The 16,141-nt window shown below is 40.7% G+C and overlaps 1 protein-coding gene across 1 annotated transcript in view; it reads left to right on the top strand.

Moving 5' to 3' along the window:
- KIRREL3 (kirre like nephrin family adhesion molecule 3) overlaps positions 1–16,141 on the top strand; it is a 952,257-nt gene that overhangs the window by 837,960 nt on the left and 98,156 nt on the right. Inside the window, exons 8-9 of the mRNA XM_070765424.1 lie at positions 6,373–6,521; positions 7,539–7,666. Coding sequence (XP_070621525.1) covers positions 6,373–6,521; positions 7,539–7,666 — 277 coding nt within the window. The remainder of the gene's footprint in view (positions 1–6,372; positions 6,522–7,538; positions 7,667–16,141) is intronic.

Below are 16,141 nucleotides of genomic sequence, written 5' to 3'. Positions count from 1 at the left end.
TCTCTCCTATATCTCATATTTCTTCTCTACTATAGCCTCTATAACCTTCATTGTGTATTATTGTGTATTGGACAGAATAAATAAATAAATAAAATAAAGTTTCTCTATCCAAGTAGCTCCAACACCCATCCTTAAAATGGCGAGATGCCAGATAGTGTTCCATTGGGTTACATTTGCTTATTGTTTGGTAAACAGCAGTTTAATTCAAGTGTTGAGTTGACAGCTTGTCTTCAAAGACAATTTTCCCACTACAGTGCTTCAGATGCCAGCATGGCTTTCCAGCATGATGCTATTTCAACTGTCTTTTAAAGGGATAATGTTCCCTTTGATTAAAAGGGAGGAAGGAGGGAGAGAGGAGAGGATTCCAAGAGGGAAAGAAATAGATTTTCATTTGGATAATCTGAATGCATGACCTGGCAAGACTCTGGATTGAATTCTTTCAGCCAGGTGGAGCCTACTTTGCATAATGGCCCTTCTTCATTTTGGAGTTTGGAAGTTGAAACATTCCTATCAATGCCAACAGCACTACATGACATCTATACTCAGGCAAGCAAGAGGGAAAGTTCCACATTATAGAAACATAGAAGACTGACGGCAGAAAAAGAACTCGTGGTCCATCTAGTCTGCCCTTATACTATTTTCTGTATTTTATGTTAGGATGGATATATGTTTATCCCAGGCATGTTCAAATTCAGTTACTGTGGATTTATCTACCACATCTGCTGGAAGTTTGTTCCAAGGATCTACTACTCCTTCAGTAAAATAATATTTTCTCATGTTGCTTTTGATCTTTCCCCCAACTAACTTCAGATTGTGTCCCCTTGTTCTTGTGTTCACTTTCCTATTAAAAACACTTCCCTCCTGAACCTTATTTAACCCTTTAACATATTTAAATGTTTCGATCATGTCCCCCCCTTTTCCTTCTGTCCTCCAGACTATACAGATTGAGTTCATTAAGTCTTTCCTGATACGTTTTATGCTTAAGACCTTCCACCATTCTTGTAGTTCGTCTTTGGACCCGTTCAATTTTGTCAATGTCTTTTTGTAGGTGAGGTCTCCAGAACGGAACACAATTTCTTATGAGTTTAAAATGCAGCCTATTGGAATACGATATGGCAAGGCTGGCAAACTCAGTTTCATTCAGAGTTGCATCAGGGTTGTGTTTGACCTTGAGGGTCCAGGGTGGGTGTGTCCAGGGCGGGCATGGCCAGCTCAGCATCACTCATGTCAGCACCTGTGGTGGCCTGAGTGCTGTGCCAGTGAAAATGGGCTCCCGAGCTCTGTTTTTGGCTACAACAGCCTACTGCAATCCTCTGCTGGTGAGAATAGAGCTCAGGAGGGCCCACACAGCCCTTGTGAGGTCTGTTTTCACTGGCAGAGGCCAATCATTCACTCTTTTCAGGGTCTAAGCACCCCTCAGGCTGGATCCAGCCCCTGGTCCTTGAGTTTGACAATTGAGAATAAGTGCAGTGCCTGGGACATGCCCTCATCACCTCGAGGTTCGACTACTGTAATGCTCTCTACATGGGGCTACCTTTGAAAAGTGTTCGGAAACTCCAGATCGTGCAGAATGCAGCTGCGAGAGCAGTCATGGGCTTACCTAGGTATGGCCATGTTTCACCAACACTCCGCAGTCTGCATTGGTTGCCGATCAATTTCCGGTCACAATTCAAAGTGTTGGTTATGACCTTTAAAGCCCTTCATGGTATTGGACCAGAATACCTCCGAGACCGCCTTCTGCCGCACGAATCCCAGCGACTGATTAGGTCCCACAGACTGGGCCTTCTCCGGGTCCCGTCAACTAAACAATGTCGGTTGGCGGGCCCCAGGGGAAGAGCCTTCTCTGTGGTGGCCTCGGCTCTCTGGAACCAACTCCCCCCGGAGATTAGAACTGCCCCTACTCTCCTTGCCTTCCGAAAGCTCCTTAAAACCCACCTTTGTCGTCAGGCACGGGGGAACTGAGACATCTCCACCGGGCATATACAATTTATGAATGGTATGTTTGTATGTATGTTTGTTTAGCAATGGGGTTTTTAAATATTTTAAAGTACTATTTAGATTTGTGATGAATTGTTTTACTTTGCTGTGAGTGGCCCCGAGTCTGCGGAGAGGGGCGGCATACAAATCTAAATAATAAATAAATAAAAATAAATAAAGAGGGGAATCTGCCTGGAGTCATTTTGTTGCTACAAGTGATCCAAGTCTAACCCCCTTGATTTCCATTGACTCTTATCTAGCACCAGTTTAGTGGTGACTGGTGGTTGTTGTGTATCCAGTTGTCTCAGCTACTAACTATCACAGTTTTATTCTAACTTAACTTCTGTGGATCTCACTCCATATTTAAGAGTTTCCTATGTGTGTGTGTGTAGTGTGGTTGTGTGTAAGTGCACTAACATGCCTATCATCCTTGTCACATTTTAAATATTTTAACTTTGCTCGTTCTAATTTGTAATTTTCATTTGACAAAGGTGTAAATAAAATATAGGCATGAACAGTATATCTTCTTAACTGGAGTGTATTCCTGAACGTGACAACAAGAATTTAAGGAAGCCCTTCTGGTCCACAAAGGCTGGACTTCCTTCTCCTCCGTCAAAATGTTCTCCTCTCTCCCGTGATAATGAATAATCAAATCCATGGCTCTGGTAATCTTGTACATTTTCTGATGGGAAAGATGTGGACCATTTAAATCAGGCCTAGGATGATGGACATTTCAGCCAAAACTCTAGGAAGCACAGTTTTTCATTAAAATATTAGTAGACTCGTTATTATATTCAAACTACCATTGACATTGGGTTGCAAGTATTCAGGGATTATGATTCAATGAGCCACAGTGGCGCAGACTACTGCTGGCTGCCTGCATTTTGGCAGATCAAATCTCACCAGGCTCCAGGTTGACTCACCTTCCACCCTGCCAAGGTCAGTAAAATGAAGACCCAGATTGTTTGGGGGCAATAGGCTGACTCTGTAAATTGCTTAGAGAGAGAGCTGTAAAAGCACTGTGAAGTGGTATACAAGTCTAAGTGCTGTTGCTATTGCTATTATTCAAGAAGGAGGGCTCGAATAATGCCACTCCATTCCTTCCCATTCCTTTCTGACAGCAGTCAATGCAAACTGACTTTCTGACTTCACTCCCAACCTGTTATCCCTTCTTTTAGAAAATTGGATGGAGGGGAGGTGGTTGCAATTTCTTTGTATGTTTGTTGATTACATTTATATGCCATCCATCTTGACAAGAAGACCACATTAGGTCCTCCAAGACCTCTTCAAAGCATCTTCTCTTATTGTAGATAAAACATACAAGATCAACTTTACAGTAGGCAAATTTGAATGGACCCAAATTCCAAGCTTCATCCCAAAGGTGTTTTCTTTTTTTTTTGAAAGGCAACTGGATTTTCTTTGTTTTTCCTTGAGGACATTTTACTTCTCAGCCAAGAAGCTTCTTCAATTCTGACTTCTTGGATTAGAAGCAAAATGTCTTCAAGCAAAACCAAACAATCTTTTGAAAGAAAGAACTTTTGAGACAATCTTAACCTAGGTGACTCAGAATCTCCATAGAGTCATGATCATTTCAGTCCCAAGCAAAATGATGTTTAAGTACAACAGCAACAAAAACAATTGCACAACCAGTTATGTTAATGGTATTATGTTAGTAGTGTGTCTTTCTACAATAGAGTTACTTGCTACATAACTTCATTTTTCTCCAAGGTTATTTATAGACTATCCACGATTGACCTCTCCAGGTTCCTAAGAGGTCAGTAAGGGGCGTACATAAGTGCACTAGCCTGCCTTTCGTCCCCTGTACAATTGTCTCTCCTTATCTCATATATCATATATCTTTTCTTCCCTCATATATCTTCTCCTCTATTTTTATATCTTCTCTTTATATATAATACTTCATGTCTGTTCTCTTCAATATGTATTGTGTATTGGACAAAATACATAAATAAATAAAATAAATATTTGCAACCCTTATTACACACCTTCTTATTGAAATGTGTTGCTTTACAGCAATGAAGTTGTAGCTTTCTGAAAATATGCAGATTTTTTAAACATAACTTTCTAAATGGTGTACAAGTTTCCCATTGAAGAATGGTCCATGTTTAGCAAGTTAGAGCTAGATCTATAAGAGATCTCAGATTATTTCTTTCTTCTAATCCAAGCATTGTCCACGTGGATTTAACTGCCATATAGCTGTAAAAAATGAGGATAATAATAGGAGAGCCATTTTTACTCAGACACAGACATGGTTGAATACTGAGATTCAAGTCTAGCCAAAGCACTAAAATCTTTATTTCCTCCACACTTTATTTTCTTTTGACAAATCCTGGAAGGTAGTACAATTTCAGCTTCATGGACATTTGCATATAAATCATGCATGCTAGCTACAGCTTCCTCCAACTTATTTTAAGGATTGTGTTTAAGGAATGTGCCAAAAGACGACACATCCTACACACATACCTCATAGATAACAAAAAACAGTTGGTGTTGGCTTGCTTCACTGCCAGGAACAACAGGTTATATAATGGTGGGGGAAAAGAGTCAATTAAAGAAAGCCTTGTTCAGTTAGCAAAGATGGATGAAGTTTCTAGCAGGTCTTAGTTGGAATCAGCATTACAGATGGTCTCAACCCCAGGAGATAGCTTAGCGTCATCTTCTATTACTGACATGCTTGAAATCCATGCTATCCACAGATTTAGCCATCTGTAGGCAAGCAAAAGGTGAGGTATCCTTGCAAAAAATGTCTATGGAATTAGTATCTTAGAAGTCCTGCTTGTGTGCAGCAAAAGTGCAAAAACTTCAGGTGTATTCTAAAATGTTTGCAAAGATGTCTTCCCTCCATTAAAATGGCTTGGTTGCATGAATTGCACATTCATTCATTCTTTCTTCTTCATTTTTTTTCTTCCTTCTCAATTAACCTTTGGTTGCTACCAAGCCAGTGCAAATATGTTACTTAAGTGCAGTCCCTAATCCTTTAGAGCAGTGTTTCTCCACCTTGGCCGTTTGAAGATGTGCGGACTTCAACTCCCAGAATTCCCCAGCCAGAAACACTGCTTTAGAGGGTTTCCTTAGGGCTCTAAGATTACTTTGGAATTCTCACTCATTGTATTGGAACTGCAGAGTGTAGGAGGCAATGACTTTCATCCTTTTCTGAGCCCCCAGCTTCCATTTTCTGTCAACTGCAACATTTAGAAGGAAGAGAAAGAAAGATGGTTGGAGTGGTCTGGAAAGAGTTGAACAGTTGGGATCGTGGTTTGAAAGAGCCCAAAGAAATGTCAATGAATCTCCACAATCTAGGAGGAAAACGTAGATCATTTTGCTGGTCATTTATTACCTCTTTTCTCCCATCCCAAGTCTAAAAGGATGCAGAGATGAAAAAATACTTGTCTTCTCTTTTCTATCACATAATTAATTCCCCCGTGAGTCACATGAATGTACAATTGTCCCACCTGCTTCCAGAGTAAGGATTCATGGATTTTTCAAACGACTTTATTTATTTTCAGCTACTTATTTATCTCCCACTTTTAGTCACCCGCCTGTACTATTATTATTTTTTTAGAAAGGTTGATTTCCTTGTTCACAATGCCTTATTTTACTGAAGTCTCAGAAATGATCTCATGAGTCAAGCTGAATCAAGAAGTAGCAACTGACCTCAAGTCACACAATGCATTTTATGGTCCACTGAAAATAAACCTAAGTTTTCCTATTCTACGCTCAATACTTCTATACTACATGCTCGGAGACATTCAGTAATGGAGAAGAATACATCAAGAATTCACAACTGTTTTACTGTTAAATCAATGGATAAAAAAACAAATTGCCTCGAGAGGACCAACAGAATATGAAAGCCATCATGGATGCTTCCCTTGGCAAATTTCCAGGTCATCTTACACAATTCATTCATTGCAATAAACTAAGCAGCTACCGGTCTCATCCCACCTGGTTGCCCTGCATCTTGTTCCGCAGTGGAAGAAAGCAACTTTCAAAATGAAATAAATAATTTGTGTGCCATGGGTGCCTTCCTTTGCTGATCCAGTAGTTTTACACTTATCTATAATTTAAAACAAAGCAAGGATTGACAGAATGGCTGATCCAGCATTCTTTCTCCCTGCAAGTCACTGGAAACAAATGTTTTAGTTGACACATAAAAAATTACTAGAGGAACTTGGTATTTCACAAGGGTTCCATATTGCAATTTATTCATAAGCATCAGACTTCTGCAGTATCTAACATCCAGCTTCATTTCTGATTGTTTATCTTCTGTTGTATTTTTAATCTCTTGCCTCATCTCTTCCACAAAGGTGAACTTGTTTGATTTCTCCATGTACATCATCTTAACACGACCCTGGTATTTTCTTTGTTATTACTCCACAGGTGGGCCAAAAAGGGCCACATTATAAAGGAAGCATCAAGCGATGCTTATGAGACCATTGTTGACTTCACCTATTTCTTTGAACCCATCTCTTGTGAGGTGACCAATGCGCTGGGCAGTACCAACATCAGCAGAACTGTCGATGTCTATTGTAAGTATGGCTCAACTGCTGATCTACTAGACCATTGCTCAACCCACTTAATGCTTTGGGTTCTGGTGGGGGTGGGATTGTAGGGCAGAAACTGGCCATGGACCAGTTGATGGGGATGCAATTTTTGAGTGTTTTTTTTTTAAATGGGATAGTTTGATAAAAAATAACAGTGTCAGAAAATGAGAACCATATGCCAAAAATAACTGATTCTAATAACAATACTCTCCCTAACAAAAGAGCTGGAATAAACATAAAATCTTGGTCACAAAATCAAGAAGAATTCATTCAAACTCAGTGCTTGAGCTATAATATTCATTTGGAGTTCATTCTTTTTCATTTTTGTTTTTCAAAGTATAAGATGCACCAGAATATAAGACACACCTTAGTTTTGGGGAAGGGAGACAGGAAAAAGAATCTGCTTCCCAGATATTCATCTGGCTAGCAACCTTAGTCTGGTCAGTTTCAGCACATTATTTTATCCCCTGGTTAGGGCTTTAAAAAACTTTATTCGGAGAGAGTAACAATGAGCTTGCAAACCAGTAAGAACTGGGAAAATCATTAGAACCTAGTTAGGACTGGAAAAAACATTTGGAGCAAGTAAAGCAATGAAAAAAAAACTGCAAAGACTTAGGGCTTGGAAAACATTATTTGCAGAGAGTAACAATGAAAGAGCTTGCAAGCAGGTAAGAACTGGGAAAATCATTAGTACCTGGTTAGGATTGGAAAGAAACATTCGGAGCAAGGAGAGCAATAAAAAACCCTACAAAACAGAGTTTGGAAAATATTCTTAGCAGAGAGTAACAATGAAATAACCTGCATGGTAAGAGCTGGGAAGATTGTTAGCACCTAGTTTGGGCCGGGGGGAAAAGCTCCGAAAAAGCTAGAGAGTATAAGATGTACCTGAATTTTCAGTCTCTTTTAGGGAGGAAAAAGGTGTGTGTTATACTCTGAAAAATATGGTATTTTAAATTTTAGTGGCTATCTTGTCCTACAACGTTATTTGTTTTAAAATTTCAGTTGGGCCACGCATGATGACGGAACCACAGTCTCTTCTTGTGGATCTTGGATCTGATGCTGTATTTAATTGTGCCTGGATTGGAAACCCATCTCTGACCATCGTTTGGATGAAGAGGGGCTCTGGTGTGGTAAGAGTGATGGGCAGTGCTGCCCAAAATTGACCAGATGTTTGAGGGCAGGTTGCAGATCTTATTGATGCCTTGCTGGCCTACCACTCATGTCATACATTTTTGGTCAGAGAAAGTTTCCATAACTTATCAAAAAAGGCATGTGACTTTTAATATGTAGAGTATTTTTAAAACCTTCCACTCTTCTTCGGTGATCTGAAGGGGAAATGGAAAGTCCCACAGAGACTAGCATGTTTTGATTCATTACTGGTAGCATTCCTCCATCTATGGAAAGGAAGTTTCATACTCTAGAACAGTGATGGCAAACCTTTTTTCCAAAAGTGTGTGTGTGTGCATGTGCTAGCATGCACACATGTGTCCACGCCCATTCCCTCCCCCACAGGCATGCACATCCCCCCGTGCTGCCCCAAACATGCACGCAATCCCCCCCTTTCCGCACATGCTCATAGGCCTCGCTGAAACCTGGGAGGGTGAAAAAAATGGGCAGATGGGCAAACAGGACGTTCAGAAAAAAGGACTTCCAGTTTGCCCATTGTGCTGTTTTTCACACTTCAGAGCCTTCAGGGAAGCTTCCTGAAGCCCTTGAGTGTGAAAAACAGCATAGTGGGCAAACTGGAAGTCCTTTTTCCTAACATAATGGGCAAATTGGTGTTAGATTGATTGTGTGCTTGTTTTTTAATATTCTGGGGTTGTTTTTTATGAATTTTTTAGCTTAACATTGTAATTGGATTGGTGGGTATTGGATTTGTTATTATGTATTGTTTTTACTCTGTTGTGAGCCGCCCCGAGTTTGCGGAGAGGGGCGGCATATAAATCCAATAAATCTAATCTAATCAAATTGGAAGTCCATTTTCCGAACACAATGGACAAACTGGAAGTCCATTTTCCAAACACAATAGGCAAATTGGAAGTCCATTTTCCGAACACAATGGGCAAAGTCCCTTTTCTGGTTTGCCCATTGGGTACTTTTTTGCATTCAGGGGATTCAGGAAAGCTTTCCCTCCGGAAGGCGAAACGGCCTTCCCAAGGCCCAAAATCAGCTGCCTAGTGCACGCATGTGCCCCAGAGCTGACATAGTGCAATTCCTCACGTGTCTTCCAATATGGCTCCGCGTGCCACCTGTAGCATCTGTGCCATAGATTCACCATCATGGCTCAAGAATGTAAAATAGAATGGAATTGGAAGGGAACTTAGGATCTTCTAGTCCAGTCCTCTGTTCAAGCAGGAAACCATATACCATTTCAGACAAATGGCTGCTCAATCTCTTCTTAAAATCCTCCACTGATGAAGCACCCACAACCTCTGATGGCAAGCTGTTCTACTGATTAATTGTTCTCACTGTTAGGAAGTTTCTCCTTAATTCCAGGTTGCTTCTCTCTATGTCTAGTTTCCAACCATTGTTTCTTGTCCTGCCCTCTGGTGCTTTGGAGAATCTAGACCTACAGGCATAGTTCCCTCTAAGTTGAGCAGTGAGCAATCGCTCACTTAAAAATCATCATCAACTCAGAGTTTTCCAAACCTGCCCAGAAGCCGAGAGGGAAAGAGTGAGAGGGAAGGAGAGAGAGAGGAAGAGAAGAAGAGAGAGAAACAGATAGAAAAAAGAGAGGAAGGAAAAGAAAAAGAAAAAGAATGGGAGTAAGGAAGAGAGAAAGAAAATCAAAATCTAGTTTTAAATTAGCTCAACTATTTAAGTGGCATTTTGATATTGATAGAGTTGCCCTATTATGAACTCACTGTTATAGACACACAGTACAGTATTATATTTTGAAATTCTCTGAGGCAAAACAGGGTGGGTTTTTTGTTTGTTTGTTTATTATTTCTGTGCCTCCCAGTCCCGAAGGGACTGCCGCTCAGACACTATACTTTTCCGCCCATCCCCAAGAAAAATTAGAGGGAACACTGCCTACAGGGATGATATCCAAGCTGAGCCCCAGGGAATTACAGGAAAGGATGTCATCTTTATGGATTGGAATAGAGAAGCCTATTCTGCTCCACTTGGGCTCTCCAATGACCTATGGAGACTTCCTCAACACATGTCGATCCTACAAAGTGGACCAGACCAAGACATGAATACTTGATAGGTCAGGACTTTCTTTTTTGTTACAGCTGCAGAAAGAGAATTGTGCAAAGCTCGGTGTGTTTCCTCCTCCTTGGATTTCTCTTCATTTGAAATGGGGACGCATCTGAAATGTTTTCTCAAGTTATTTTCTTAGCTGGGACTCCAATCCCTCTTATCTGACTACAGTAGTCCCTCACCTATCGCTGGTGTTACGTTCCAGACCCGGCCGCGATAGGTGAAATCCGTGATGGGGAATTTATCGACTGATAGTACTTATTTAAGTATTTATATTGTAATTGTTTGGTAAGTTTTCATTGTTTTAAGTGTTTATAAACCCTTCCCACACAGTATTTATTTTAGATACAGTATTTAAATACAGTATTTACAATTTTAGATATATTTTTTTTGAAAAACCTGCCGATAGAGTTTGGCGGGCTGTTTAAATCTGCCGATCGACTTCCTCAGAAACCCGCGAACCAGCGAAGATCCGCAAATGATTTTTCTCATTAATATTTCTTGAAAACCCGCGATGAAGTGAAGCGCGGTATAGCGAGGGACTACTGTATTGTCTTAGTAGGAGCAAATTCCTCCTGTCTTTCAAGGGCATTCCCTATGCTCCCTAAAACAGCCTACTTTTCTTCAATGGCTGAAGAGGTGGAAGGAAAGCATTGGTGTTGTGCTCAAATCATCCAATAGCATCTTACTTTAATGGGAGTCTTCTTGAGCAATCAAGCCAAGGAAGGGATGGGACAGTATATCATCCTAAGCTAGGCTACTAGGCAACGATAGTCACCCGAGTTGAAATGGAAGGTCCTTATAGTTAAATTAAGAGAAGCAGAAATGTTTGACTATGCAGAGGTCGGAGAAGGTTGATTCATGTAACTGGCCTGATACAAATGGAAAGGACAGGTTTCCATGGCATTCACAGCTCTTGGCGCATTTCTGCTTGCAAAGGGCAGCTTCACAAAATAGCCCTAATAGAAACTGAACAGATTCCCATTATGAGCAACATCCAGGTTAACTAAAGGCCAAAGCCTCATTTAATCTCTTGGTGGCAGGTGAAGCTTTTGTAAACCATCACTACATTGCACACTCATTGTGAGCAGACCTACCTAAGGCAGAGATTTGTTCTGGAGCTTCTTCACTATTTAGGATGATACATGCCCTTGTAATCATTTCACAGCCACATAATCCAAAGATGCCTTGCATATATCAGTGGCTCTGTCTGTCTGTCTGTCATCCATTATCTTTCTTTTATCTATCACTACCATCTATCCATCCAGTTTAGTATGTCTATTCATCCATCCATCCATCTCTATCTATTATCTTTCCTTGTTTCTAACTTTCTATCATCTATCTTTCAATATATCTTTCTTTCTATCTATCTATCTATCTATCTATCTATCTATCTATCTATCTATCTATCTATCTACCTATCCTCTTTCTTTGTTTCTCTCTGTCTGTCTGTCTGTCTGTCTGTCTGTCTATCTATCTATCTATCTATCTATCTACCTCTCTATCTATTATCATTCTTTGTTTCTAACTTTCTATTATCTATCTATCTATCTTTGTATCTATCTATCTATCTATCTATCTATCTATCTATCTACCTATCCTCTTTCTTTGTTTCTCTCTGTCTGTCTATCTACCTACCTATCTATCTCTCTATCTATTATCATTCTTTGTTTCTAACTTTCTATTATCTATCTATCTATCTATCTATCTATCTATCTATCTATCTATCTATCTACCTCTCTATTATCATTCTTTGTTTCTAACTTTCTATTATCTATCTATCTATCTATCTATCTATCTATCTATCTACCTATCCTCTTTCTTTGTTTCTCTCTGTCTGTCTGTCTATCTATCTATCTATCTATCTATCTATCTATCTATCTATCTATCCTCTTTCTTTGTTTCTCTCTGTCTGTCTGTCTGTCTGTCTGTCTGTCTGTCTGTCTATCTACCTATCTACCTACCTCTCTATTATCATTCTTTGTTTCTAACTTTCTATTATCTATCTATCTATCTATCTATCTATCTATCTACCTACCTACCTACCTACTTACCTGTATCTATATCTATCTATCATCTAATTATATCTATCTACATAACTATCTATCCAACTATCCTTTCCTTGTTTATGTCTTTCTTTCTTTATCTATCATCTATCTATCTATCTATCTATCTATCTATCTATCTATCTATCTATCTATCTATCTATCTATCTATCACAAAAACAGAGCAGTTATATTCCCTTAAAAATAATGTCTTTTGATGAAGTCAGTCTGCACAGAAGCAGCTATTTTACACTATAATCAAGTGCTGGAAAAGCATGAATATATTTATCAGCTTCAGTCAAGAATAGATGGAATCCAGAATTTCATCTTTCTTTTATAAATAAACTGGCATATTAATAGACGTCCTTCAGCAGGATTAAATTTATGTCCTTTCTGAGCAATAGAATATTTCTTCTGTATGTACAGTTCCCAAAAGAATGGTGGCTAGCAACCAGATCTTTCCCATATGCAATTTGAAGCCTATACTGTCCATGTGCATGATTGCAAAAAGGATTCCATCAAGAACACTGAAAAAGCCGCATCTCAAATTCCTTGTGTGTCCAATCACACTTGGCCAATAAAAATTCTATTCTATTCTATTCTATTCTATTAGGCACAATATCCAGATTTGATTACAGTATCACTGTATGGAACCCGCCACCCTCCATTCCCACAATGCTCACACACATAAGGGTCAGCCTTAATTGGGTCCTTAATACAGGAACCTGTCTTCCATCTCAGAGCTTTAGTATACCTTGTTGAAAGATATGAAATAGCAGCAGAGGTTCTCAAACATCTTCCCGATTATCTGTTTCTTGATCTGAAGACATCAGATATTAAACTTCCTTGCAACACATGCAGTCTGTATTCCATTTCCACAAAAATATTTCTGGCCACCACCATTTATTCCACACACAAAAATTTAGCATTCCCTTGGTGCATTTTGTCTTCTTTCTCTTTTCTGACCCAGTCCATCCTTTAAAGTGGCCTTGGACAGATCAAATTAGAAGTCAGTTAAAGATCCACACAATAGTGATTAATGCTCCAGGCTAGAAACCAGGAAACTGTGGATTCTAATTTCTCTTAGGTATAGAAACAGCTGGGTGACATTGGACCAGTCCCTGTCTCTCAGACCAATTCACTTCACAAGGGTTCCTTTTGTGGAGAAAAAGAGGAGGAGGAGGAGGAAGAAGAAGAAGAAGAGGAAGAGGAAGAAGAAGAAGGGGAGGAGGACAAGGAGGACGAGGAAGAAGAAGAAATTTAAGGGAATGATTTGAAAAAAACTCAACAGCACTTTTTCTTACAGTTGTTGATAAAAATAGATTTCCCAACATGATGGTCAATGTCCAATGATGGATATGGCCTGAAGCGGAGGAGGAGGAGGAGGAAAAGGAGGAGGAGGAGGAGGAGAAGAAGAAGAAGAAGAAGAAGAAGAAGAAGAAGAAGAAGAAGAAGAAGAAGAAGAAGAAGAAGAAGAAATGTTTACCAACTTGAGTTATTTAGAAAAATAATAAGGTTGGGATAAAAGCGTTACAATAAAAATAATGAAAGAGAGATGAAACAGCTATGATTTTAAATATCGACCTGTGGCCAGCCCTGTCATATGGTCCAGGAAAGCAGCTTGGCTCTAACAATCCATATAACAAAGGAATAAACAGCTTCAGCTATTCAGCTTCAGTTCTTCAGCCAGGTCTCGAAACCTCCCAGGCTGTTCTTTGTAAGCACACCTGCTTTTTCCTTTCACTCTTCTGCCATCCCTGGGCATCTAGGTCTGCCCCTATGGAAAGTGGAAAGGGGCACATGGACCTTCCCTTTCAGCCCACCACTGCTGGCCCTAGGCCTATCTGCACTCCCAAACAGATTGCTTTGTATGAGTTTCACTCTGAGCATCTAAAAGAAACAAACCAAAACATGCTTCGGGTTGCAATCCTTTCCCAGTCTCACTGGTTTTGAGATAAGATGCCTTTGCAATATAACTTTCACTACTGCTAAAGGCATTTATGTGTTTTGCTAAATATCAATGTAAACTCCCCATCTGTGCAGCAGAGTTGGCTCTATGATCAGACACTCAACAGTGCCAGATATAAAACATGCTGGGTTATATTTACAGAGCAAACTCATGCCAGAAAGGCTAAGGGAACCAGGCCCGAAGGGATGCCGTCCAAATGTCCACTGGAGAAAGAGACCAATGTTCCAGTTTGCTCTGTCCAGATAGGTGAAGGGAGCCCACTACCCAGTATGCAGATCCCAGCATAAGGTCTTAACACCTGTCTATTTGAGCTGCAGATTGGTCCTGACAGCTCCAATTGAACAAATAGGAAATTAGCCATTGCAAACTTCCGTAAGCAATTAGAAGAAGTTGACTCTTAAAGGGCATATTTGTTTTAGACTCATCATATTTCCAAATATCACTGGAGTTCACATTTTGCTGACTGGGCTGTGCAAAAAATTCCCTACTTCAGCATTTAAGAAGTTTTTAATAAAACGGTTGATTGCACCGGTGTGGGTTATAGGGCAGGGTGGCTAGCAGTGCAGATGCCAGAAGGGCCAAAGCAGCTGGAACAGGAGCACAGAGCTATATGACACGGAGCTGATTTTCATGATACTTCTGTAATAGGGTGGCTCTGACCTCAAAATAGTAATGCCTCTGCCTGGAAATATAATGCGGGAAAAAAAATACTGGGTAATTTTTAGACATTAGCTAGGATACAGTCCAGACCTCGAAAATGAAATGTGCATTGACACCATAGCTTTAGGATCTTGGCCTTCTCGCCTCCATCTAAAAAATAGCGGGGGGATACCATTTGCAATTTTTACGGATCCAAAGCTGCTGGGCTCTCCCATTGAGGAGCATAATCCTCCAGAATTCTCAGACTTATATTTACCGTTTAGTGCTTTCAGGCGTGGGCTTCAAAATTTTTAGCAAGAGTTTCTCCATCCAGTTGCTGGGTGGGTGTGGCCATAGTGGGTGTGGCCTAGTCAGCCTCCTGCACCATATGAGGTGTGTGTGTGTTTATTTATTTATTTCATTTTATTTATTTATTTTGTCCATTACATGTTCTGTCTGGGTTCCCCCAGACGCCAACACCAACTAAAAAGAGTATCCAGACACGCTGGTAAAAAGCAAAGTCATTTTATATCTTTGAAAACAAACACAGATAACAAAAACTGTTCTTACAAACTGGAATGCTGTGAAGCTTCACAGAAGAGTCACGACGACCAGACAATACAACAGGCTTCTTGCTGGCACACACACCACTGTAGATAATAAAACCCACGCCTCCCCCAAGTTTTCAGCCTTCGAGGCCACAAGCCAGAATCAGAGACGCCAAGGATCGAAGCAAGGTCACAGGACTCCCAAAAGATAACTCTCCACAATACAGGAAGGGCGGGCCTGCCTTTTCAACCTTTCTGAGGAGAACCACACCCAAACCCAGCTGTTGCCTATTAGGGATGGAAATACCTGGCTAATTGTCCCCTTTGTTGTGCTGCCCTTCTCTGCCTCATATCTATGATGGCTTGTGCGTTCTCATCCAATGACTCCAGGCTACTCGCTGGGGAGAGCTCCCCCCCGGGGGTCTCAGGCTGTTCCCCCTCCTCCTCGTCCTGACATTCCTCTTCCCCGTCTGCCTGGTCCTCCTCCTCCTCCTGTTCCTCGTCCTCCCCCTCTGAGTATGGAGCCAGCAGAGTTCCAGCCGTTCCCTGAGGAGCCTCAGACTGAATCACAACATTACATAATGAGGGTTTTAGTGGGTATATATCTATATACACATAGTAAAATACATGATGAAGGTTATAGAGGAGATACTCATAGTAAAATATATCTAAGAAATAATAGAAAAGAAGGTATAGTAATAGAACATATCAATGAAATAATAGAAGAAGAGATATAGGAATAGAAGAAAGGAATAGGAGATATAGGAGAGCAATAGGACAGGGGACGGAAGGCACTCTAGTGCACTTGTACTCGCCAGAGGCTTTCCTCAAGTCTCCAGGAGGGCAAAAACAGCCTCCATAGGCTCTGGAGGCTGGAAATGAGGCCATTTTAGGCCTTCCTGAACTTCCGGTAGGCCTATTTTTTGTCCTCCCTGAGCCTCTGTGCATGGCCTGCATTTAGCTGCATCCAAAATGGGCCGCATGGGGACTCCTGAGAGAGGCAGGGTGGGGTGAGTGGGGCCAGGCAGGAGTAAGATTTGGGGGTTCTCCAAACGGCACCGAATCTTAGCAAGAGATTCTCCCAGATCCCTGCGAGCCCTCAGCAGCCCTCCCCTGACTGTTGAAGTTCTGCTACTTAGCTTTTATCCATTTTCTCAGGGAAAGAAGGAGAAGGCATTAGACTATTTGGACAATCCGTGA

Source organism: Erythrolamprus reginae, chromosome 12 (assembly GCF_031021105.1).
Source record: "Erythrolamprus reginae isolate rEryReg1 chromosome 12, rEryReg1.hap1, whole genome shotgun sequence".
NCBI lineage: Eukaryota > Metazoa > Chordata > Lepidosauria > Squamata > Dipsadidae > Erythrolamprus > Erythrolamprus reginae.
Note: the sequence above shows the minus strand (reverse complement) of the source record. Positions and strands in the feature narration are given on the sequence as shown.